Source organism: Salmo trutta, chromosome 25 (assembly GCF_901001165.1).
Source record: "Salmo trutta chromosome 25, fSalTru1.1, whole genome shotgun sequence".
Lineage (NCBI taxonomy): Eukaryota > Metazoa > Chordata > Actinopteri > Salmoniformes > Salmonidae > Salmo > Salmo trutta.
In genome coordinates this window covers 28388642-28415851 of record NC_042981.1, presented here as the reverse complement: position 1 = coordinate 28415851, position 27210 = coordinate 28388642, and the positions used below count along the sequence as shown (strand labels likewise).

Sequence of the window (27210 nt, the reverse complement as noted above, 5' to 3'; positions counted from 1 at the left end):
TTAATAACCCTCGGAGGAATGGGGACAAAAGACATCTGGGACAATTTTGAGTGTGTGTGTGTGTGTGTGTGTGTGTGTGTGTGTGTGTGTGTGTGTGTGTGTGTGTGTGGGTGTGTGTGTGTGAGAGTGTGTGTGTGTGTGTGTGAGTGAGTGAGTGAGTGAGTGAGTGAGTGAGTGAGTGAGTGAGTGTGTGTGTGAAAGTGAGGAGGGTGAGACGGATCTGAGTAAATGTGAAAGGAGGCAGTGGTTGATATAGAGGCTAGAGGCACTCCCTGCACCTCATAGGGACCCATTTCATCTGGGAGAAACTCCTCATTTGGGATTTTCTCATTCATTAGTCCTGCTCTAAACAGATAGAGGAAGGGCAGCGTGGGTGTAGAGGGGTGTAGAGGGGTGGGAGGGAGAGGCCTCTTTGTTAATGGACACATCGCCTGACAGAGATGTATGATGTGCTGTTCTATAGAAGAACACAATAGAGGAATAAGATAGGAGGGGGAGAGGCAGAGCTACAGAAAGAGAGAGAGAGAGAGAGAGAGAGAGAGAGAGAGAGAGAGAGAGAAAGAAAGAAAGAAAGAAAGAAAGAAAGAAAGAAAGAAAGAAAGAAAGAAAGAAAGAAAGAAAGAAAGAAAGAGAGAAGGAAAGAGAGAGAGGAATGGATGTTTATGAGTGGTTATGGAGAGCAGCGCAGGCCCCAGATCAATAGTCCGTAGGCCAGGGGATGGGTGTACATGGAGCTGGGTGGTGCTAGGTTACCACTGGGGGGACCATGCAGCTCCGTTGCCCGGCCAATTAACTTCTTCCGTCTCCAGCAGAGGATTAAATTTAGCTGCTCCACAGCGATGTCACTGTAGTCTTTATAAAGCCATGAGCTCACCCACTACGACAACATGAGCCACACGCACCAACAGGCCAGCCACAAGATAGTGCTGGCTGCCCAAGAAGATGCAGATCACATCTATTGATCCCCCCCCACCCCTTTCCTTCCTGTTGGAAAGATGCTGGCAGGAAAAACAGGCCCTCTTATGATACAGGCGCTGCTGTTTGTCTGACGTAAACTGCCTGAGTGACACTGGAGAGATCTTATTCTGAAAAGAGCTAAGGATCCTCGGAAAACAAATGGCGGTAGGAAAGATTAGATGAAGATGCCAGAACCCTGTTAAGGAGTGGGTTACCCGTTTAAACATTCTTCTACGGCAGTAGAAGAGTTAACACACTACTCTGCATACCCAGCAGAGAAGCTCCCTGTAGAGTAGGACAGCTCATCATCACATGGAGAAAAAAAGTAGATCAGTACAACCCTGGCTTGGCACACATTAGGATCCTATAGTGCATCATTTCATCTCAATGTAGGAAGTCTAACGGTGCTCGTTCAGAAAAAGAATCAGCAACTATCAAATCTGTCATCAAGAGCATTAATCGTTGGCAGTGGATGCCTAATGCCTAATCATAAAGAATTGTGTAAGACATATCCCACACACATTGTCTAACTGAGCCTTATCAGGCTTTCCATTTCCTGGCCCTAAACCACAGACACAGAGACATGGCTCCAGCCGTCCCACCACACAACACTGTTCTGGAACCAGCACAGACACACCACCCTGTCTACCAGGCCGAAGGGCAACTATAACCAGCAAGGGAACAATATGTGTAATATCAAACTGGTCCACACATACATTTCTGGAAATATCGCTAATGCAGAGCGCATGTCTAGGGTAAAAGGCACTGCATTGACTCTGCAGTGTGTGTGTATAGACTACAAACAGAGGGAAATATTATTGTAAAGGGTTAAGCCTGTTTAAGGCAGACCAATGTAAATCACAGGTTTAGACACAGTGAGAGTACAGGGGGACAGAGGCAAGGAGCCATGCATGAAATTACTTCATTAATCTTCCTCTGATAGACTGTCTTGTTTAGGGGGGAACTCTACCTGCTTCAAACAAAGAGCCCGTCCTGCCACTACCGTAAATTATCCTCTTCATCAGAGGAAGGGCCAAAAACACACAGACAAATATACAAGGTTAAATTAACCAGGGCAAAATTAGCGAGTTTATCAGTTGTCCAGAACAATTTAACTGCAATCAAATGTGTAAATGTTTATACAGGCTCGCACATTAACAGCACATATACACACGGTTGAGGCCCAAATATGTTGTCAAATATGTAACACTGAAACCATGTGAAATGATGAACATATAAAGTTTGCTGATAATCGACACTGATAAAGAAATGTGAAAGAACAAAATACATGTAATATTGTTAATTTCACTAAATGGGTTGTTTGTTTGTGGGGTCATCTTTGAGTCAAACACAAGTACATTTTTGTCTCTCATTTAACGATCAACAATCAACAATGTAATGTAATGTAACTGCTGGTCTTCTTCCAGGGCTACTGTATGTGGTGGTGTGGTAAAATTTTAAAAAAATGCTCGAGGGGGTGTGGTATATGGCCAATATACCAAGACTAAGGGCTGTTCCCCGACGCAACACGGAGTTCCTGGATACAGCCCTTAGCTGTGGTATATTGGCCATATACCACAAACCCCTGAGGTGCCTTATTGCTATTGTAAACTGGTTACCAACGTAATTAGAACAGTAAAAATAAATGTTTGTCATACCTGTGGTATACGGTCTGATATACCACGGCTGTCAGCCAAACTCTAACCACCCAGTTTATAAGGTCCTTTAGACCATTATAGAGCCACTCCGGGCCGCTCTCCCAGGTCTCTCCCAGGTCTCTCCCAGGTCTCTCCCAGGTCTCTACCTGGTCTCTACCTGCTCTCTACCTGGTCTCTCCCAGGTCTCTCCCAGGTCTCTACCTGGTCTCTCCCAGGTCTCTCCCAGGTCTCTACCTGGTCTCTCCCAGGTCTCTCCCAGGTCTCTACCTGCTCTCTACCTGCTCTCTACCTGGTCTCTCCCAGGTCTCTCCCAGGTCTCTACCTGGTCTCTCCCAGGTCTCTCCCAGGTCTCTCCCAGGTCTCTCCCAGGTCTCTACCTGGTCTCTCCCAGGTCTCTCCCTGGTCTCTCCCAGGTCTCTACCTGCTCTCTACCTGGTCTCTCCCTGGTCTCTACCTGGTCTCTACCTGGTCTCTCCCAGGTCTCTCCCAGGTCTCTCCCAGGTCTCTACCTGGTCTCTCCCAGGTCTCTCCCAGGTCTCTACCTGCTCTCTACCTGGTCTCTCCCAGGTCTCTCCCAGGTCTCTCCCAGGTCTCTCCCAGGTCTCTCCCAGGTCTCTACCTGGTCTCTCCCAGGTCTCTCCCTGGTCTCTCCCAGGTCTCTACCTGCTCTCTACCTGGTCTCTCCCAGGTCTCTCCCAGGTCTCTCCCAGGTCTCTACCTGGTCTCTCCCAGGTCTCTCCCAGGTCTCTACCTGCTCTCTACCTGGTCTCTCCCAGGTCTCTCCCAGGTCTCTCCCAGGTCTCTCCCAGGTCTCTCCCAGGTCTCTACCTGGTCTCTCCCAGGTCTCTCCCTGGTCTCTCCCAGGTCTCTACCTGCTCTCTACCTGGTCTCTCCCTGGTCTCTACCTGGTCTCTACCTGGTCTCTCCCAGGTCTCTCCCAGGTCTCTCCCAGGTCTCTACCTGGTCTCTCCCAGGTCTCTCCCAGGTCTCTACCTGCTCTCTACCTGCTCTCCCTGGTCTCTCCCAGGTCTCTACCTGGTCTCTCCCAGGTCTCTCCCAGGTCTCTACCTGGTCTCTCCCAGGTCTCTCCCAGGTCTCTACCTGCTCTCTACCTGGTCTCTCCCTGGTCTCTCCCAGGTCTTTAACTGGTCTCTACCTGGTCTCTCCCAGGTCTCTCCCTGGTCTCTCCCAGGTCTCTCCCAGGTCTCTACCTGGTCTCTCCCAGGTCTCTACCTGGTCTCTCCCAGGTCTCTCCCAGGTCTCTACCTGCTCTCTCCCAGGTCTCTCCCAGGTCTCTACCTGCTCTCTACCTGGTCTCTCCCTGGTCTCTCCCAGGTCTTTACCTGGTCTCTACCTGGTCTCTCCCAGGTCTCTCCCTGGTCTCTCCCAGGTCTCTCCCAGATCTCTACCTGGTCTCTCCCAGGTCTTTACCTGGTCTCTCCCAGGTCTCTCCCAGGTCTCTACCTGCTCTCTACCTGGTCTCTCCCTGGTCTCTCCCAGGTCTTTACCTGGTCTCTCCCAGGTCTCTCCCAGGTCTCTACCTGCTCTCTACCTGCTCTCCCTGGTCTCTCCCAGGTCTCTACCTGGTCTCTCCCAGGTCTCTCCCAGGTCTCTACCTGCTCTCTACCTGGTCTCTCCCTGGTCTCTCCCAGGTCTTTAACTGGTCTCTACCTGGTCTCTCCCAGGTCTCTCCCTGGTCTCTCCCAGGTCTCTCCCAGGTCTCTACCTGGTCTCTCCCAGGTCTCTACCTGGTCTCTCCCAGGTCTCTCCCAGGTCTCTACCTGCTCTCTCCCAGGTCTCTCCCAGGTCTCTACCTGCTCTCTACCTGGTCTCTCCCTGGTCTCTCCCAGGTCTTTACCTGGTCTCTACCTGGTCTCTCCCAGGTCTCTCCCTGGTCTCTCCCAGGTCTCTCCCAGATCTCTACCTGGTCTCTCCCAGGTCTTAACCTGGTCTCTCCCAGGTCTCTCCCAGGTCTCTACCTGCTCTCTACCTGGTCTCTCCCTGGTCTCTCCCAGGTCTTTACCTGGTCTCTACCTGGTCTCTCCCAGGTCTCTCCCTGGTCTCTCCCAGGTCTCTCCCAGATCTCTACCTGGTCTCTCCCAGGTCTCTCCCTGGTCTCTCCCTGGTCTCTCCCTTGTCTCTCCCAGATCTCTAGCTGGTCTCTCCCTGGTCTCTCCCAGGTCTCTCCCAGATCTCTCCATGGTCTTTACCTGGTCTCTACCTGGTCTCTCCCTGGTCTCTCCCAGATCTCTAGCTGGTCTCTCCATGGTCTCTCCATGGTCTCTCCCTGGTCTCTACCTGGTCTCTACCTGGTCTCTCCCTGGAACCTCCCTGGTCTCTCCCTGGTTCCCACCTCTTTACAGGCTCATCTCCCAAACTCTCCTCTCAATCCCCATAAATAGTGGTGATAATATAAAGGCGGGAAGGTTGGCTGAGTTTCACACTGCGTCCAACATACGGCCATTCAGGAATAGTGAAGGGAGGGTACATTTTTGGGCACTGGATACACACATATAAAAGGCCGAGTACACATACATACTGTATACACAAACACACACACACACATTCTGTATACACAAACAGAAAAACACACACACACACACATACTATATACACAAACAGAAACACACACACACACACACACACACACACACACACACACACACACACACACACACACACACACACACACACACACACACACACACACACACACACTGCATACACAAACAGAAACAAACACACACACACACACATACTGTATACTTAAACAGAAACACACACACACAGCATACACAAACAGAAACACACACACATACTGTATACACAAACAGAAACACACACACACACACATACTATACACAAACAGAAACACACACACACATACTGTATACACAAACAGAAACAAACACACTCACACACACACACACACACACACACACACACACACACACACACACACACACACACACACACATACTGTATACACAAACAGAAATACACACACACATACTGTATACACAAACAGAAACAAACACACACACACACACACACAGCATACACAAACAGAAACACACACACATACTGTATACACAAACAGAAACACACACACACACACATACTGTATACACAAACAGAAACACACACACATACTGTATACACAAACAGAAACACACACACACATACTGTATACACAAACAGAAAAACACACACACACATATGCACGAACGCACAACAACATTTACAATTGAAAAACTGTCAGATACTGTATTATGCCATAAGCATATAAAAACACAACACAAAGTATGGCTAGCTTACACCTTCCATAACATATGCAGTAGCCCTTGCCAAGCCATCCATCCTCCCTCTACGTACCCCCTACAACATCATGTACGTCCATACCTCTGCTATGACATTCTAGAAATGAAAGCAGAGAGGCTTCTCTCAGGCAGAGAGCGTGATGAATAAAGATTTACATTATAATGCACTCTGGTTTACTGAGACACTCACGGGTCAGCACAGCACTGAGAGAGGGACAAAATGCCTATATAATGTACTTTGATTTAAGTAGAGAAGATAGCACCTTGACATTGAATAAAAACAAATAAATTAAATAGACGTGGTAACCTTCCTAAAAGACAGAACCCAGAAAAAGAACACAGTGTGAAAAATACACAATATCCAGAAATCTCATTACCCAATGTTTTAGCACTAATATTCTAAAACTCTAAATTGACAATTTAACTGAAAACAAAAACAAAAATATTCCCATCCATTTTGTAAAATGACTGCAAAACATATTGACATGGGCCCTATGAAATAAACACATCAATAAATATTCCCAGTCACCACAGTGAAACTAGGTCCACATACTGAGGCAGAGAGTGGCCAGTCGTCAGCCTGCATGCTAGGATGTTAATGGTTGGTGATCGGCCAGTCAGAAGTACCGGCCCCAGGGCAGGCAAACAGGGCAGTTCTCTCTCTCTCTCTGGGAGAGACAAATGCACAACGCAACAGCAGGGGTCTGACAAGTATGTATGTACACACACTACATTTTCACACCCTTTATTTTAACTCCTGAACTTGTAACTTTCGTGTCGCTCCTCTTCCAAGCTCATTTATGCTCTTGTTCAGACAGTCCTACAACTTGTCATCAGAACCTCCTACAATACTCCATGCCATCAGTCTTCCTGGGTGGAGCAGAGTAGGGCAAAGAAGAACGATGAGGCAAATGGCTCTTAGTCTAACAGCTGTTATGGCTGCGATGCCTGGGAGGGCTGGGCGGGCTGGGCGGCAGAGGCCGTGTACAGTCAGTCCGTCCATACTTGGTTAAGCTGTCAGTAAGAATCAGAGCTGCTATTGTGACGGACGGTTTCAATATTGATTTCATAAATAAACAGAGCTAACCATCGATCCTAATGTTATTTTGCATTTCAATTACTGCTCAGAAACATAACCTTCAAAGGACTGGCCGCTCAATACCAATAACATTCACTGATAAACGCCCGCATAGCCACCCACTCCACGTCACGCTTTTAACCAAGTGTAAATTAGCGGACTTAGCATTTTCCCTCCATTACATTTAAGACAGAGCGTATCGAAAAGCTGCAGAATTATTGTTCAGTCTCGCGTCCATTGGGCGGCAAAAAAGACGCAAATACAGACAGAGAGAGGAATGAATGAAAACAGACAGATGACGAGATGAGTAACACACCAAAGAAAGAGCTTCAATGATTAAACTATAAATGGTTAATCACAATCTCACCATATATTTAATTGTAATAAACCTGTAGTTACAGCTGTTTGCCACATTGTGTCAGAAAGAAAAAAACTGGTGTACCGATGCTCTGAAATCGTATATATATTCTCATGAGAACTAGTAAAGTGTGTATTATAATACTCATAATGCAGGTATTATGTTTTGTGTGTGTGTGTGTGTGTGTGTGTGTGTGTGTGTGTGTGTGTGCGTGCGTGCGTGCGTGTAAATCAAGAGGAGCCTTTCAGTGTTGGAGCAACAGGAAGAAGTGCTGACTCACCGTGTCAGTGATAGCACTTCGCTGCCACAAGGGCGTGAGAGTAGCCCAAGTAGCCAGGCTAGCATTATCCTCCACGACTAATGGACCTGGTTATTTTTAAAAAGATTCTCACACTGCAGTGAAGGTTACCGTGGACAAAATTAGGAGGGACTTGTGGTGGCGTTTGGTGGTTTTTTTGCGGGTGGATGTCATGAAACGGTCAAAATGAGACGTAGCTCATCACAGAAAAGACTAGAAAGGCCAAACACTACATGAGCTCATATGAGTCATGGTATCAAAAATAAAGCTGTAATTTTAGAGCGTTAACAAAGGGTGCTAAATACTAATGGGACAATTATCTAGGTGTTCTGAGAGAAACTACACACACTTCAACCAAACAAATCAAAATGAAAATCGTCAAAGAAACATCACAGAAACAGAAATGGAAGTCCACCTACTTCAGAAAATGTTTGGGAATTTGTATCATCTTCGTTATGTATTTTACAAGCAATAAGTAAGCATCTCCAGAGGCCCTAGTTTAGATCAGGTATATAGCAGATAAGGTGTAGCAGATGTGCGCAGTTCATTCTGTTTGAGTCTCAAAACTCTGTGTCCTAATATTCTGTCCCGCCTAGTTAGCTGGGGAATAAGGATGCATGAAGGACAAGAACGGGGAAGAGTGACACTGCATGTTAACGTGGAAGAGAAGGGGTGTGAAGAGCTTCCTTTAAAAAGCAGGTGCAAGTAGCCAACAATTACAAACACACAGAAAAACAGAATGGAGAACAGGGAGGGTAAATCCACTCTGCATCCCTAAACGCCCTGGGGGCTGGGGGCAGTACCCCCCACCCTCCCTTAACAGCCAGATCTGAGTGACAGGTTTACAGTGAAAGAAATGATACTCATATGCAGAGCTTACCAGAAATGAGAAGGCTCCAGTGTGGCCAGTGGACTGAGTAATCGCCCTAATGAATTGGACAACGAAGCCCTGTTGGTACAAGGAGATGCATTTAGAATTGTGTGACAAATGTAATTTAAAACATTAGGTTTTTCTTAAAAGACACGTTTCCCCCGACACCTCCCCTTAAGTGCAGAGGGAGAGAGGCAGGAGGAAGGTTGGAGCGGGCCGGGGGAACAGCAGTGGTCACCGGGCTGGCTGGGGCTGGCTGGCTGTCTGCGGTGGCCACAGCGACCACAGGCTCCTAGCTCTTAGCGGGTTGGCCGTTCTCGGCCAGGAGCCTCTTCTGGTAATGTATTCTGAAACCAAATTACCGTAAACTGATCCCATCTGGATAGTGTCTGTGCAGGGCTGCTTTGGTTACCCGGCACTGCCTCTACCCCACGATAGCATCTCCATGAAGACAGCAAAAATCTGATTAACCCAATAACACTGAAACACTTGGTCAAAGACCAAAGAGCTTTTAACTTAAGATACACTAATGCAATTCCCTTGCCTTGTTCTCTGAAACCTAATCAGAATAAAGAGAGAAGGGACAAGAAGGAACGTTAGAGATGGGTATTTTACTGAGCCTAATGTAGCAACCTGGATCGGATTAATCGCTATGTGGTAAGTTTTGCTTTAGTGAAAATTCATCCGAAAGCTCTCATTCCCTAAATGGAAAATGGACATGTAGAATATGTCTGGGAGGAGCAGTGAGGGTGTTGATGGAACATTGAGGGACGGAAAGGAGTCCTGTCTCAATCGGCTGCCTGCCGCTCAGAGTGCGTCTGCTAGCGAGACCAGATGAACTCAAACTGACAATCCTCAGCATTGGCTGATTTCTGAGCGGCACTGAAACAGCCAGAGCAATAGGAGAGCAACAATAAGCCTGTCTGACTGCCATATGTTACCTCCTGCCGTCTGAGCCAAGAGAGACTTCAACTTAAACGAATCAAGTGCTGTGAATTACGGCTTACTATCCACACCAATCTTGCTATACGTAGCTTACTATGCATCCCAATCGAGAAGGGAGAATAAATATAGAGAAAACTTGAAGCTGTGGAGAGAGGTATCTTAAAGGACATACCACGTCATATCTACTATTGCTCTTTTTGAGGTAAAATGTTTTTGGGTGACAAATTCAAACGAGCAGTAATACTAGGCTATACATACCTCTCCATATTGTCTGAAATAAAAACGTGTCACTGTCTCAATCCTATTCCTACAGTAGTAGGCAGTCATTCAGGCACCCAGGTCAATCTATAGAGTAGCATAATAATACACTGCTTCCACATCACTGCTCTGGTTCTGCTAATTACACGGTGCACAAACGTCCCAGTAATCCCAACAACCAAGCACCGGAGACACACACCACACCACGCCACGCTGGGGGCTGAAAATACTGCTGTCCACAGACCAAGCAGATGGACTACTAGTGAACAGATAACAACACACTGGAAGCTCAATGCAAATATGTCCTATAATGAACAACACTGATAGTATGAAAAGCAAAGACAAAATTTGTGGCATTAGCAATAATTGTATAGATGTTGACCGAAGTTGTCTTCATTAGAAAGTCCTGAATCTTTTGCACGATGCTTCTACTTTAGGATTAACTGCCATGTAAAATGAATATCTAAAGAAATATTTATTCAAATGATTTAAAATCAAATCAATCAAATAAAACTTAAGAGGATGATAAATAGTGTTAGATAAATATCTAAATTAATTCAATGTGATTTATGAAAAAGATAACAGCTTACTGATTTATGCATAAAAAAATCTTAAACTGATTTATGTTTGAGATATTGCCAACCATTGCATGTCAAAACATCTACTGTTTGTAATTACCTCTACACATGACTAAAGCCGTAATAAGTGTTTTGTTTCCTAATGTCATTTTTACATGCACATATGTCTGACACCTATATCATAGAAAACAATAATTATGTCAAACCTATAATTAAATATGGAGTTATATATTTCATTTACAGGCATGACCTTTTCTATATCACAGAAGAGAAGGAAACACACGCTGTATCTACTTCATATGTGATGTAAAATAAAACATGTAAAATACAGTCAGCATTTTGAATGCCAACAACCCCTTGCAGTTATATTTTCTGGGTACATTTCTAATGACAATTGATTGTCTTATAAATGTTACATGAATGGAAGAGTGTTTTAACACAATACTGAGAGAAATTAATATTTGTATCTAGGAATCTTATTCTACTTAATTATATGTTATATGTATACTGTGTGTATATGTTATATGTATACTGTGTGTATATGTTATATGTATACTGTGTGTATATGTTATATTACATGCAATAAATAAATTATTCTGCATAATCTACTTGTATTATGAAAGCAAACAAAGTAAAGCTTTGCCTAATTTAACCACTAACACTACTTTACTGTTGTACATTGTGTTCACATTTCCAATAAAACCCTAAATCATTATATTGCACATTTCTGTTGAAATTACACTCTTGCTACAATGATCTTCAATTCAACTTTCCCTATAGGAAATATAATGTCAGTCAATTGTAAATAGAGTGCATTTAATCATTTCATTTCTGCACCTCATATTGGCTACAGTGCTTATAGTGAATCACCACCAAACTAGGTTAGATTGCCAGTTGTTAACAATTGGAAGAAAATCATAAAAATATATACATGACAGACACATTTTGAGGAGGAAAATGACATTTTAAAGGTCTTTGAGTGTTAAAAAACTCAGTAAACTGACTATGTAAACGTCAATACAATTCAATTGATCTTAAATATGTCTCAGTAGTTATTATATAGTTATTGTATATTATGATGAGCATGTTTATGTTACTTTGACCCTTTTCCACTGAGTATCTAAAAGGCAGAGTTGTATAAAACCTCTGTAAAAAAGATTAGGTAAAACAAAGGAGATTATAACAGTGTGTCTAAGGAGTTAATGAGTTTACTAGGAAATGTGGCTTTTCTCTCTCTGAGCAGTCAATGGTTAAAACTCAAACTAGAGTTCTTGAAAACAGGCTGTCAGAACAATTCAACCATTTTCCTCTTTTGCATTACATCCCATTGATAATGTCTGTGCTTTGAAATTCTGTACATGAAAATCTACACTTCTCAACTACTTCAATTTATTCATCTCTATCGTATAAATCTTTCAGCAGACATGCATGGTGCCTTTTTAAAAAATCATAATGCAGCTACAACAACAGACACATTTAGCTGATTAGATTGTTATGTGGAAAGAGTTATGGGTTGAAATAATGACTGTCTTGAATACTACATGAGGGTTTCACAGCAAGTAGAAATAATTTAATCAGCAGCACATGATAATGCTTACAGACCTTACAAATGAAAAGATTGTCACCGCTGAATGAAATATTGGGCATTAAATGCATATTCGCAAAAGAAAATATCACAACTTCAAATAACAGACATCTGTCGTATAAATTGATATTAAAACACACATGTATAGATATCTAGCTGTTGTATTTTTACAACACTTTCTAAAGCAGATAAACAGGACTGGATATACTTTCCTAGGTTTTTTTCAGGTAATAATAGCAGTAAGCTCCTCAAATGTACTGAACAGTACATGCTATAATATAAAACAAGCTCCTACATGTCAACAAGAAATTCATGTATAAAAGCAGAACTGCATTTAGATATAACAGGTTACTTTGAGTAAACCCACAGCTAGCGAGGGCTTCTTAGACAGGCAGCCTGGCATCCTGCTGCCTGGGATGGAGCTGCCTGATCACTGGGGTTACAGGGTCCTTTCACATGTTTTCCCCCCAGACGTACAAATATTGCAGCGTGTAAATTCATCCTCCCAATTCCATGTATTCACTTTAATCTAATCACCTTAAATGTATTCTGATTCTGCCAGGGTGGCCGTCCGGCCAGGACAGGGACAGAGAACAAAGCCATCCTAGAACAAGCTGCTAACCCAACAGGACATGTTCCCTCTATTCTTTAGGAAAAACATACGCACGTTGCAATCAGCCACTCTTAATTGATCGGGCCATGCTCTTAATGAAATGTGCACAAAGTGACACATGGCTAACAATGTGTACTCTCTCCCTATTGAACACAACCACAGACACCTGCCCTGTTGCTTTAGGATATCACAGGCAGGAGACAGTCCTGTACGAATTAACAGCCCTTCAAAACATATATATATATACAGAGAGAAAGAGTCAGATAGTGCATATTAGTGTGTATCTCTGTGTGTGTATGTGTGTGTGAGTGTGTGTGTGAGCAAGAGAGCCAGGAAAAAGCGCAGTGCATCTTTACTATAGCAGTAAAAAGTTCAGCGCCACGATTGTCAGGACCTTTGTAACGGAAACAAATGCAGGCACTTCTACAAGAAAACACAAAGAGAAAGAAGGAGAGAGGAGAAAGAAAGATTGCAACAGGGGAAAAATGCTATATCCAACATCACAAAAGAAGGGTATGTTAAAAGGAAGGATGAAAGAAGGAAATGCACCTACTGGTTATGATAGCTGAGAGGGTCTGGCAGACAAAGTTCTGAAATGTCCATCAGTCCAGTTTTAGCATTCCAGGAATGAGAAGAGGAAGAGGAAATAGGAAACAATTGAGACCCGCTTCTCTCCCAAAATGACAGCACAGCGCCCTCAGAGAGAACGGTGAAAAGCCCCTCCAGCACTACTCCCCCCAGCCTGCACAGGTATGCTCGCTTCTGATTGTGTGTGTGTGAGTTTGTGTGTAAGAGAGTGTGTGTCTCTGTCTGTATGTGTGTGTGGTTGTGTGTGTCTGTGCGTATATGAGAGAGAGAGCGAGGAGTGGGAGAGAGAGAGAGAGGGAGCGAGAGAGAGAGGTAAAAGGGGGGTGAGAGAGAGAGAGAGAGAGAGAGAGAGAGCGCGAGAGAAGCGCAGGCAGCGGCGGATGAGCGCTAAGATGGAGAGAGCATGAGAGAGGGAACGAGAGGAATGACTCTTTCCATGGTCAGGATAGGGCTCTTTAAGACTCAAGGGCTTGATGAATATGGAACAGCTGCTGTTGGCTGGCTCCGAGGGGCAGGACTTAAAGCGACAGAGGGACCAGCAGAGCATGAGGGAGGAGGGAACCACACACTCGATACCTAGCTCGCTCAATCGTGCACTCCGCTACACACAAACACACGCATACTCACACATACACACACACAAAGCCACTGTCATTCAAACAGGCAGATAAATAGACTTTACATTAGAATATGCAAATAAAAGAGCTCACACTACACACGAAAACAAGTTGAAAAATACACCAACAAAAATATGACTACTAGAATCTCACATGTTGTATGAACGTTTAAAATAAAGAATAAATAAATGAGTGTGTGGACATGCCCTATTGATGTTGAAATATCAAATCAAATCAACAACAAAAATTGTCACATGCGCCGAATACAACAGGTGTAGGTAGACCTTACAGTGAAATGTTTACTTACAAGCCCTTAACCAACAATACAGTTTTAAGAAAAATATCTAAAAAAAAGTAAGAAATAAAAGTAAATAATTGAAGAGCAGCAGTAAAATGACAATAGCGAGGCTATATACAGGGGTTACCGGTACAGAGTCAATGTGGAGGCTATATACAGGGGTTACCGGTACAGAGTCAATGTGGAGGCTATATACAGGGGTTACCGGTACAGAGTCAATGTGGAGGCTATATACAGGGGTTACCGGTACAGAGTCAATGTGGAGGTTATATACAGGGGTTACCGGTACAGAGTCAATGTGGAGGCTATATACAGGGGTTACCGGTACAGAGTCAATGTGGAGGCTATATACAGGGGTTACCGGTACAGAGTCAATGTGGAGGTTATATACAGGGGTTACCGGTACAGAGTCAATGTACCCTTGAGCCCACTGAATCTCAATTAGTTAGGAAAACAGCAAAACATACTGTATATTGTAAAACAAATATCCTTATTATTGATTGATTCAATTCAACCTTTACTTTTCAGCTTCACAAAAATAAAGCTTTTAGAAAAAGTTGAATAGCTAACAATTATTTTTTTTTGTTGCAAAAAGGTGGTATCATAATTGTTATGCACATTCTTTTGAATGTGCTGAAACTTCACAGGGACTATTTATGACCATACAGTATATATATTTTTAACAAAACTTTTTTGTTTTTGCACAACAATGACAAGAGTCCATCAGCAATTTTTATTTTTTTATTTTTTTACATACAACCACAATAAAGCAACGCAGCAACACAATGCTGCACAATGCAGCAACACAAATTACTCATAAAAAAATCTTATTAAAAACTGTTTCCAACTAACAGCAGTAGTGGCTTTTCAGTTTCCCAGAGACATTTCTGCAGAAGTATCACCAAAACAGATGTGTTTTGATTCAGAACAAGTCAAAAAGCGCACTAACAGAAAACTGAAACAACAGCACAGACAACCGGGAACTGAAGTATCTATTTACTTGCAATAGAAACAACTTTGGAACCATTGAGGAAAGTAAATCCATGTATTGAGTTGCGCGTGGCCATTTCTACTTGGTGTTACATGTGAAGGACTATTGTGGACCTTTCACCAGCTGTGAGAGATGATCCCAAGCCAGAACTCAAACTCTGAGAGCCCATCAGCTTCTAAAGCAGCGGAGAATCCAGCCCTGTCTTCTCTGACCTCCGTTTAAAACCGCCTGTGTTTCACTGTTGGTCAAGCCCAGGAAGAATGTGGAGAATGCAGATAGCATTTCACAGTCAATGAGGGTCTTCATGTTACTGTATCCCCATATTATAAGAGCACAGCTTAACATTGCATCTTAAAGGAGAAAAGAGCGGTCCGACAATGGCTGACACCGCTGGGATGAATAAAATAGAAACAGTAGACCTCACTCCTATTTCATAAGCTCTTCTTGAATAAAGAAAGTTCAACGATGGTGGCCAGCAGCTTACTTTTCATAGTTGCTTTAATAATTTGATAATTGAAGAGTTGAGCACTTGGGGAAGTGAGTAATGTCTACCAATAGGGTACAGAACGAGAGCAGGTGGGAAACTTATCTCTCCCTACTGTGGTACAGTAACAGTATTTCTCTAATAAAATAGGACTGCCCCATAACTACATGTTGGTATTCCAGCTTGACAAATAATCCAGTTCTATTCATCGGCTCTTTCCATAATCGATGCAAAAACATCACACAGTCGCTATTGATCAACACAGGACTTGATCAACACTAGCATATTTCACGCATCATGTCCAAATCAAACACAAGTATCTAGAATTGACTGTGAAGCTTAACAAAGTCACTTATCGATGATTTGAACATGATGCACAAAAAATGCTAATATTGGTCCCATGACTTGAATGGGATTTGTGCCACAAATGCTAAAATGTTAGCATTTGGAAACAGTACCAGGGAAACTTAACCAAAGCATGGATTGCTGTCACACCTTGTCCATATACTGCTTACAGGGTAAGGAAACCATTGTGTAATTTGGGGGAGCTATCCCTGGGCTCCCGACTGGTGCAGCAGTCTAAGGCACTGCATCTCAGTGCAAGAGGTGTCACTGCAGTACCTGGTTCAAATCCAGGCTGCCTCACATCTGGCTGTGATTGGGATTCCTGTTGTCTGGGTTTGGCTGGGGAAAGCTGTCATTGTAAATAAGAATTTGTTCTTAACTGACTTGCCTTGTTAAATAAAGCAGCACACATTAAAACATATAGTCTTTCTTAAAGACACAAAATGACTAACAGTACCCCAAAGAACTCTATTTCCACATCTAAGTCAATGATTGACATGGCTGCTACTATAAGACACAATATACAATCCAAAATTGTATATGTGAATTAATGACTAAATGTTTGCTGAAGTTGCAACAACCCTGACTGAATATGCCAATGGAGTAATAAGAAATATCAAGACTACATGTTTTCTTCAAAACAAAGTGCTACCCAATTTCCTTGACCCAGATACAACCCTGCAGAAACATGGGGAAAATTACAGACAATGCTGACAAGGGATTTCATGAATAAGCATATGTAAAAAATGACTATATATTATCAAAGAGCTGTAAACTACTGTAAGCTACAGCTGTAAGCTGCTAGCTACTACAACAACATGCTTTGGCGTTTGCTAAAGGCATCAACATCAAGCATTGTATTCAATGGATGATTGATGTCTTAGATATTCTGAAACAGATTTTTTTTTATCCATCTGATTTGGTTAAAGGGATGGGAACAATCCCTTTGGAATGCATATGAAAATGGCTGGGTCAGTGCTGGAATCCTCAATACATTTTTTAAAAAGTTTAAAAACACACACACACACACACACACACACACACACACACACACACACACACACACACACACACACACACACACACACACACACACACACACACACACACAGGGGTTTTAGTGACTGGGATCATTTACAGGGTTACATATTCATGTTCATATGCCAAGATCATCCTTATTCATTGCGTGCCTAGCACAGTTGATAATGCCCAACATTTACAAGCTGCATGCATATCAGAGAATGAGATGATGTAATATAATAGAGAAATATTACACTTCCCTTCCAGTGCTTACGGGATGACATTGGCCAGACTGTTGTAGTGTAAGCTCAGTTATAAAAGTTATGTTGTTCATAATACCCTCTTATCGGGTGTGTTATGAAACCTTCCCTTATCGCAATAGTGGCAGCTGATTTAACAGGGAGAATCGGATGCAAAAAAGAGAAGAGACCTGCTCGATGAATTGCGCGCACTTGATCACTCTTAGGAGAGCAAATGTGGAAGCAGAGTTATGACAGAAAGTAACACAGCACGCACAGTTCATGTCATACAAGACTTTGGGCTAGTGTTACATTCACAGTGCTCCCTTATTTCATTGCACACCGAGAACCAAAGAGGAATTGGTACTCTGCAAATCTGATATAGAGGCTTCAATTTAGACGATAAATACATATTCGATAAGAATAACAACATGTTGAAGCAGTGTGTGTGTGTGTGTATGTATGTATGTGTGTGTGTGTGTGTGTGTGTGTGTGTGTGTGTGTGTGTGTGTGTGTGTGTGTGTGTGTGTGTGTGTGTGTGTGTATGTGTGTGTGTGTGTGTGTGTGCGTGTGTGCGTGTGTGCGTGTGTGTGTCACCACACAATTATGAAGTACTAAAATATGCATTGTGTCCATTTCATCTAACCTAGGCTTCTGGTTTCAAAGTAGCTAGAATTTGAGTTTCTCAACGATTTCATCTGTCTCAAAATTATGGATACAGGGGCTGTTATGAATTGAAGAATAGGACACACTGCATAGGCCCAAATGTTTGGAATTTCAAAAAGGCAATAAATAACAATAGTATGCTAACCTGGTCCCCAGGCTAAGCATGGGCCTAAGTTTTTGGTCAAATTTGACCAATAGTAGCCTAGAAAACATTCAGTAAAGTATTATGGTCTTACACATCTGGTATTCAAGATGGTAACAAGAGAGCAGTGCAGTAAACGTGGGAGAAAAGTAGAAAGGGCCTTGCTAATTATTTACTGGTCAATTGCACACATGGTCCAACCAAAATTTGACCTCCACCTTAAACCCAACAACCTGAAAGACACACAGGATTTGGAGAGATGTGGGGTACTGCCACACTGGGTGCCGTGGGGGGAGGTTAAGTGCCTGTTCAAGGGATCAACGGCAGGCAATGGTATCACTCCAGTTGCCAGCTCACTTCCCAACAGATTTTTCCCGGGACCCGGGATTGGAACTGACGACCCTCCAGCTCGCCTCTCTACCCGCTAGGCTACGTGCCGAACAACAACTCCAAGATGCATTAGTCACAACTTAACTCACTCAACACTGGACCGAGTGATGTTATGAAGGTAAGGTTACCGATGAATAGCTACGACATGGGACAGCAAATGTGTTGACCGTTTGGCTTCAGCGGAAGTCCTCCCCTCTCTCTGTATCTCTCTCACATCATGTTTCTGTTTTTCATTTTGCCTATGAGGGGCGTGCGACGCACTTCAAGTTGATTTACATTTCAGCTCCATTGATTAACAGTCCTTCATTAAAACAGGCAGCCATCATCATGGCTCTCTGATTCAGAGCCACAATCAATACAAAAAGAAAATCATTAAGAAAAAAAGAAACGGATAAAAGAGTGCATGTTGAACTTGTCCATAGTTATGAAACATTGAATATAGCGGGGTTATTATTAAAACGTTGCGTTGGGTTTGAGGCTGCTATTTTGCAAGTGTGCAAACTACATGCATAAGAGTTGCCAACCGGGACTGAACTAAGCTACAGCCTAATCAATAACAACAGCACTTCACATCAGTAACATAGTGAAATATGCACTTTTAAAAAGTTGCATGAAATAACACACACACACACTAACTTCCATCAAAATACAAAACTTAATTTGTGACCATCTATCATTCAAAATATTTGAATCAACCTTTAACTCAGTGGCTAATAATGAAGTTTTACAAACTGCCAACTTGTAAATAGCTACAGAAAAGTGGGCCCATGATAATAAATGGAAGAGAAAAGTGGTTGAGAATACTCTACCTTACACAGACAGGTCATATCAAATCCCCAGGGGCTACTGCGTAGGAGTGGTGTCTTCAATAGCGTAATAGCGGCTCTTTCCCTATGATTGTGAATGTGCAGTTTTAGTCATGTAGGCAGCTATCAACTCCTCCTCCAGCCTTTGCCCTCTCAGTCCATCCCCTGTGGCGACACCAAAATCGTTGCAGAGACCTAGGTAGGTGCCTATACAGCTGTTTGAAGCCACTACTGACCTTTACTGCTACATTTACGGAGAAAAAGTCGGGGATAATTTGGATAACTGCCACTGAATATTTGCCCTCTCTCCCCCCTCCCCCTCTGGGTCCATAACAGCAACGTGTGCCCCTGGGTTAGTGTGCATCTTCACCAAGAAAACAGCAGTGACAGTTGACACTCGGTGCAAATCTTGAATACCACAGTAGTTCTGGAAAAGGTCGGCTGGATTCCACTGTTGATGAATAAATAACAAGACAATAGTAGCGTCGCGTCTGCAGCAGAGTGAGATCAGGGCGTCGCAACAGTATCGCATAGCTGCTAACATTGTGACAGACCCTCAGGAAGTTTGAGACGGTGCATATGGGGGCCAGATGTGTATGCAAATTATCAGGAACCCCCTTCTTCACAATGACCTCAGTTCAGTTATTGTATGAAAACGTGTAGCCTAATTAGTTTTGCCTCTTGGAAATATGCATTTGCATTAAGTTGCTGCAATTAGTGTCGTGGACTGTAGGCCACTGGTGTCAGTATTGAATTTACTATAGCAGGAAAGTAATGTGCAATGTTTGATATGCTTGTTATCAAATTCATTGTTTCATAGGTTTCGTGGGCAATTATGTCAAATAGAAAAACAAAAATAGAGACATCTAATGAGTTGTCTGTCATCAAGTAACATACCTTTAAAGACAACATTATGGGATAATAATTCTAAAACTCTTTCATTTAACGCTGACCCTAAGCTGAGATGACCCCTCAATTCTGAATACACTTGCTTTGAAGGCTTGTGCAGTTTGTGTAGGGACAACCAAGCGCGCCAATTCCATCATCTCCGCTAGAGGGAGTGGTATTTCACCAGACCACCGAGGACAAGGGAGGCATTTTTATTGTACAATAACACATTGCAATTCATGAACTGAACGAATGGCAGGAACCTTCCAGCAACAACATGCACTATGTTTGTATAATTAACCCATTCATTCAATTCATAGGCTAAATATACAAGTTTAGGGTCCATGTTGATAGGCTATTGATAAAGACATTTGAAAGAGAACATTATGTTACATTAAAATTATAAAATAGTCAGTCACATTAAAAATATCAATATATTTGAATGTGATTAAGTGCATGTGAAAATGTATTCCAATTGAGGTGCACCAGGGGTTTGAGAAGATCACTTGTGTTTCATGGTAGAAATATAAATTAAGAGATCAGATTATCCCTTCAAAGGGAAAATCTATAAATGCAATTTGTTAAAGGCACAGAATCCATCAGGTCTGAGGAATTACAACAGTGCCCTGTTTAGTTCCCAATGAAAACACTCTTCCTCAGATGGTTACATTTCAAGGTGATTATTGCCTCACTTAGTAAGCAGGTCAATGAAACCAGTGTGTTTCCATGCATGCATGGAGTTATTATCAGTGCCTTGGTGGGATGAATGAATAGACTGATTTCTGCTCAAACTACAGTACACTCATGCTTTTCGGGGTTGGCCTACATTATAATGGTCTTATTCTCTTAATATTCTCCTCTTTCTATAGATGTGAGGAGAGAGCTGGATAGAGACTCTAAGGTAAGCTCCGTGGATGGTTGTTTTCCTACTGCTCTACACTGTTCCACTAACCCAATCATGATGTTGTAAACCCAGTGAAGTAACTCCCATGTCAAACAGAGAGATGAGCTAAGAAACATCAACCGTCAGACAGAACTGCCATTAGTGATGTCCCGGGATCAAACAAACCAGGCATTAATCTCAACTCCCTTTCAAAAATGTTGCATAATTCAAAGAAAGACAAACATTTTTCTTTCCATGGTTCAAACCAAATCAGAGGGCAGCTCCACTAACTCCACCTGCTGTCAGCTTGCCTCCATCCCACCATCCTCCAAATTTCATTTGGAAGACATCTCTCTCCCTTTTCCCCCTTGTCTACCTCACTATCTCTCTCCCTTCTCTTCCCCTCTTTCTAAATTCAGTGCACTTCACCCCGTAGATTTACTTGCTTAACAAATATGGGCAGGAGTCCTAAGTGGTTTTTGAGATCTTTGAATGGACTTTGGAGTGCCTGTACTGTGCTGAGCTGTGCTGGGTGGCTGCAGGGCTGTTCTTTCTGCTCCCCCGGATTCCCTGGTTGGGAGATGGCAGTGCTGTGTGGAGAGGCAGTCTGGAAATGAGATAAGGATGTTTGATTCATAGGATCTGACAGGAAATCTATACTCTGCAATGTTTATAATCCAGCCATTACTACACGGCCAAATGAAATAACAATAATCCAATAATTGACTCCATATTTACCTGAGGCAGATTCTCGGCTTTAACGGTGAAGTGCTCAGCGTGGTGGTGGGGGTTGTCAAACAGCTGATGGCGAGTAGACAGACATGCTCCAGAGTTGCAGAGAGTAGCAGGGCATAGCGCTCCATGCTCCCAAGGATGCAGGGGGAATGGGCTGGGAAGCAGCATTCTGAGCATCGGGGTTCACGGTGCCTGATGGTCTACCTGTATGGTCCTCAGGGTCAGAGCTCAGGGGTCGGTCACCACTGGTCATTAAAATAGCATATATGCAGGTGGAACTGACAGCTGAACTATGGAAAACACCCAAAATACTGTACCAACACCAGCAAAACTGGCAACACTTGGACATAGTGTTAGGAGAGATTAATGGGCGGTATTGTCCAATTACGTGTAAAATCACTGGTCCTAATTCAGGTTCTTGTTTTTTCAGGCTACATGAGATTGAATGTCTTCAGCTCCATAGATAACTTGATATAGACTACCATTGAATACTTGGGGGAATGCCTGCCTCCATAAGCATACATTGATTTCCAAGTAGAGAGTTACTAATCATAAAGTCTTTCATGGACAGTAGGAGCAGTTCCTCTTTGTGTAAGGGGTGGGGGAGGTGTATCTTATTTGGGAAAGTGAAGGGTGCCATATCTGTCAATAAACAGTAATTAGATGTTGTGGCCGATAGCGTTGATTGGTTTCTAATCTAGCTGTCACCCTGGACGTGTGTAATTAAAATCTTGATTGATAAAGGGGCAGAAGCCCGCCCACGCCACCACTTACCTGACCCTACCCCCGACCCCTCCGCAGCACATACAGGAGGTAGAGATATGAAGGAAGGCCTGGGGAGAAAACTGCACTTCCAATTGATCAGCCCTATCTACCTTCCTATCAATGCCCTTTTTTCACAATAGAGTGGCCAGTACAATGGTTTCATTTGCACATGTCATACGTGAAACTTATCTTAAACTAAAAGATTTATCTTACAACCAAAAATATAGCTGCTCTATACGATTTAAATCTAATCGTAACCCTCTTCATCTTCCATGTCCATTGCGACTTAAATCTAAGACAAAATATGGGCATGTGTAGCCAAAATAAATGCCCTACAATAATTGTGTGTGTGCATGCCGGCGCGTGTGGCCTCAGATCAGCCATGTGAAATAAGGAGTTGAAACATAGTTGCCACTAATGAGGGAAGGTTGCTGTGAATGTAATGCAATCAATGGAAGACACCCCTGAGGCCGTGGAGAGGATGAAACAAGAGCAATACACCTTGATCTCGTCCATGGAGAACAAGAGCACCTCCTCCCAGCTGCCCACTTCACTGAGGCTAGGTAACACTGTCACCACCGATAAATCCACGATAATCGATAATTTCAATAAGCATTTCTCTACGCCTGGCCATGCTTTCCTCCTGGCTACCCCAACCCCGGTCAACAGCTCCGCAGCTACTTGCCCAAGCCTCCCCAGCTTCTCCTTCACCCAAATCCAGATAGCAGATGTTCTGAAAGAGCTGCAAAACCTGGACCCGTACAAATCAGCTGGGCTAGACAATCTGGACCATCTCTTTCTAAAATTATCCGCCACCATTGTTGCAACCCCTATTACCAGTCTGTTCAACCTCTCTTTCGTATCATCTGAGATCCCTAAAGATTGGAAAGCTGCCGCGGTCATCCCCCTCTTCAAAGGGGGTGACACTCTAGACCAAACTGTTATAGACCTATATCCATCCTGCCCTGCCTTTCTAAAGTCTTCGAAAGCCAAGTTAATAAACAGATAACTGACCATTTCGAATCCCACCGTACCTTCTCCGCTGTGCAATCCGGTTTCCTAGCTGGTCACGGGTGCACCTCAGCCACACTCAAGGTACTAAACGATATCATAACCGCCATCGATAACAGATTGTACTGTGCAGCCGTCTTCATTGACCTGGCCAAGGCTTTTGACTCTGTCAATCACCGTATTCTTATCGGCAGACTCAACAGCCTTGGTTTCTCAAATGACTGCCTCGCCTGGTTCACCAGCTACTTCTCAGACAGAGTTCAGTGTGTCAAATCGGAGGGCCTGTTGTCCGGACCTCTGGCAGTCTCTAAGGGGGTACCACATGGTTCAATTCTCGGGCCGACTCTTTTCTCTATATATATCAATGATGTCGCTCTTGCTGCGGGTGATTCCCTGATCCACCTCTACACAGACGACACCATTCTGTATACATCTGGCCCTTCTTTGGACACTGTGTTAACTGACCTCCAGACGAGCTTCAATGCCATACAACACTCCTTCCGTGGCCTCCAACTGCTCTTAAACGTTAGTAAAACTAAATGCATGCTTTTCAACCGTTCGCTTCCCGCACCCGCCAGCCTGACTAGCGTCACTACTCTGGACGGTTCTGACTTAGAATATGTGGACAACTACAAATCCCTAGGTGTCTGGCTAGACTGTAAACTCTCCTTCCAGACTCACATTAAACATCTCCAATCCAAAATTAAATCTAGAATCGGCTTTCTATTCAGCATCAAAGCCTCCTTCACTCACGCCACCAAACATACCCTAGTAAAACTGACTATCCTACCGATCCTCAGCAAACTGGTTGCAGTCTATCTCAGTGCCATCCGTTTTGTCACCAAAGCCCCGTATACCACCTACCACTGCAACCTGTATGCTCTAATCGGCTGGCCCTCGCTACATATTTGCCGCCAGACCCACTGGTTCCAGGTCATCTATAAGTCTTTGCTAGGTAATGCTCCGCCTTATCTCAGCTCACTGGTCACAATAACAACACTCCCCTGTAGCACGCGCTCCAACAGGTATATCTCACTGGTCATTCCCAAAGCCAACATCTCCTTTGGCCGCCTCTCCTTCCAGTTCTCTGCTGCCAATCACTTGAACGAATTGCAAAAATCGCTGAATCTGGAGCCTTATATTTCCCTCACTAACTTTAAACATCAGCTATCCGAGCAGTTCACACATCGCTGCAGCTGTACATAGCCCATCTGTAAATAGCCCATCCAATCTACCTACCTCATCCCCATTTTTATTTACTTTTCTGCTCTTTTGCACACCAGTATTGTCACAGCTTTCTTCGTCGCTAGACGATATAGCGAAATCATCGTCGGAGAACGTGGACCAATACGCAGAGGAGTTAGTGCTCATCATCTTAATTTATTAAACGAATGTGAACACGGAGGAAAAACAAGAAAATGAAATAAGACTAGTGACAGTTTTACAGGCATAAATAACGCAGTGCAAAATACAACTACCCACAAAAACCAAAGACAAACACACCCTATTATAAATGACTCCCAATCAAAGGCAACTCAACACACCTGCCTTCAATTGGGAGTCCAACCCCAATTAACTATACATAGAAAAACAAACCTAGAACCTATACCAACAACTAACACCCCACTACACCACACACAAAACCCCAAAATACAAAACAAATATACCTCTGCCACGTCCTGACCAAAATATAATACAAATAATACCTAAATATTGGTCAGGACGTGACATTACCCCCCCTAAAGATGCATACACCGAATGCACCAACATAAAGAAAACCCAATACAAAAATAAACCCCCTAAACTAAAGGGAGGGAAGGGAGGGTGGCTGCCGTCAATGACAGCACTGTGCTACACCCCCCCCTCCCCAACCCACCTATATTGGAGGTGGCTCCGGTTCTGGCCTACTGCCCTCCAGACCGTAGACAGACTTGCTTGGCTTTGGACAGTAGGCAGACTCCTTCGGTTCCAGGTCGTAGGCCGACTCCTTCGGTCCCGGTCTGTAGGCAGACTCATTACAGACACAGTTACTTAATTAAAATTTGGGATCGTAGCCAGACTCACCCGGTTCTGGGTCACAAGCAGATTCCCTCAGTCCCGGGTCGCAGGCCGACCCCCTTGGTTCCGGGTCGCAGGTAGACCCCTTCGGTTCTGGGTCACAAACAGACCCCTCCGGGCAGACGGGCCACTCTGGCAGCTCCGGGCAGACGGGCCACTCTGGCTGATCCGGGCAGACGGGCCACTCTGGCTGATCCGGGCAGACGGGCCACTCTGGCTGATCCGGGCAGACGGGCCACTCTGGCTGATCCGGGCAGACGGGCCACTCTGGCTGATCCGGGCAGACGGGCCACTCTGGCAGCTCCTGACTAGCGGGCGGCTCTGGCGACTCCTGACTGGCGGGCGGCTCTGGCGACTACTGACTGGCGGGCGGCACTGGCGACTCCTGACTGGCGGGCTGCTCTGGCGACTCCTGACTGGCGGGCGGCTCTGGCGACTCCTGACTGGCGGGCGGCTCTGGCGACTCCTGACTGGCGGGCGGCTCTGGCGACTCCTGACTGGCGGGTGGCTCTGGCGACTCCTGACTGGCGGGCGGCTCTGGCGACTCCTAACTGGCGGGCGGCTCTGGCGACTCCTGACTGGCGGGCAGCTCTGGCGACTCCTGACTGGCGGGCAGCTCTGGTGACTCCTGACTGGCGGGCAGCTCTAGCGACTCCTGACTGGCGGGCGGCTCTGGCGGCACCAGACTGGCGAGGCTGGGCTGACGCACTAGATGCCTGATGCGTGGGGCTGGTACTGGATGTGCCAGTCTGGGCACACGCACCTTAGGGCTAGTGCGGGGAGCGGGAACAGGCTGAACAGGACTAGGCTGACTATTTGGAAGCTTGGTCCGGGTTGCTGGTACTGGTCGTGCTAGACTGGGAGTACTCACTCCCGGGATACTCTGAGAGGCAGGAACCGGAAAGACTGAGCCATGGAGACGCACAGGTGGCCGTGATCGCACCGCCTGCACAACCCGTCCTGGCTGGATGGAACTAGTAGCCCTGCACAAGCGGGGTGCTGGTACAGGGCGGACTGGGCTGTGCGTGCGTATGGGCGAGATAGTGCGCACCTCGGGCGAAACACGGCGCTCTCCACCTTCTTCGCCCCTTCCTGCACTCACGGGTAGCTGGCTTATGGCTCTTCCTACGCCCAGCCAAACTACCCGTGTGCCCCCCCAAAACAATTCTTGGGTGTGCCTCTCCGGCTTCCTAGCCAGACGTGTCCCAACGTAGCATTCCTGTTCCACCCCAGCCTTCTTCCACGGGCCCTCTCCGGCCAGTATCTCTTCCCAAGTCCACTTTTCAGAATAATCCATAATTTCCGCATCCCTCTCTTTACTCCGCTGCTTGGTCCTGTTGTGGTGGGTAGTTCTGTCACAGCTTTCTTCGTCGCTAGACGATATAGCGAAATCATCGTCAGAGAACGTGGACCAATACGCAGAGGAGTTAGTGCTCATCATCTTAATTTATTAAACGAATGTGAACACGGAGGAAAAACAAGAAAACGAAATAAGACTAGTGACAGTTTTACAGGCATAAATAACGCAGTGCAAAATACAACTACCCACAAAACACAAAGACAAACACACCCTATTATATAGGACTCCCAATGAAAGGCAACTCAACACACCTCCCTTCAATTGGGAGTCCAACCCCAATTAACTATACATAGAAAAACAAACCTAGAACCTATACCAACAACTAACACCCCACTACACCACACACAAAACCCCAGAATACAAAACAAATATATCTCTGCCACGTCCTGACCAAAATATAATACA

General features: G+C 44.5%; 1 protein-coding gene across 5 annotated transcripts in view; it reads right to left on the bottom strand.

Annotated features, from left to right (window-relative positions):
• The window catches only part of esrrb (estrogen-related receptor beta), a 68358-nt gene extending 49176 nt beyond the window's left edge, over positions 1-19182 (bottom strand). The window contains exons 1-2 of one of the 5 annotated variants that reach the window (XM_029713534.1): positions 19109-19182; positions 8550-8618 (exon numbers count right to left, since the gene is read on the bottom strand). Coding sequence is in view for 2 of the 5 variants with exons in the window: in XM_029713532.1 (XP_029569392.1) it covers positions 8550-8618; positions 13073-13122 (119 nt within the window). In the remaining 3 variants the exon portion in view is untranslated. Of the gene's footprint in view, positions 1-8549; positions 8619-12443; positions 12499-13072; positions 13637-19108 lie in introns of those variants that run through there. The other 4 variants (XM_029713532.1, XM_029713536.1, XM_029713535.1 and 1 more) reach the window with 4 other exon arrangements.
• Between the last annotated feature and the right edge of the window lie 8028 nt (positions 19183-27210).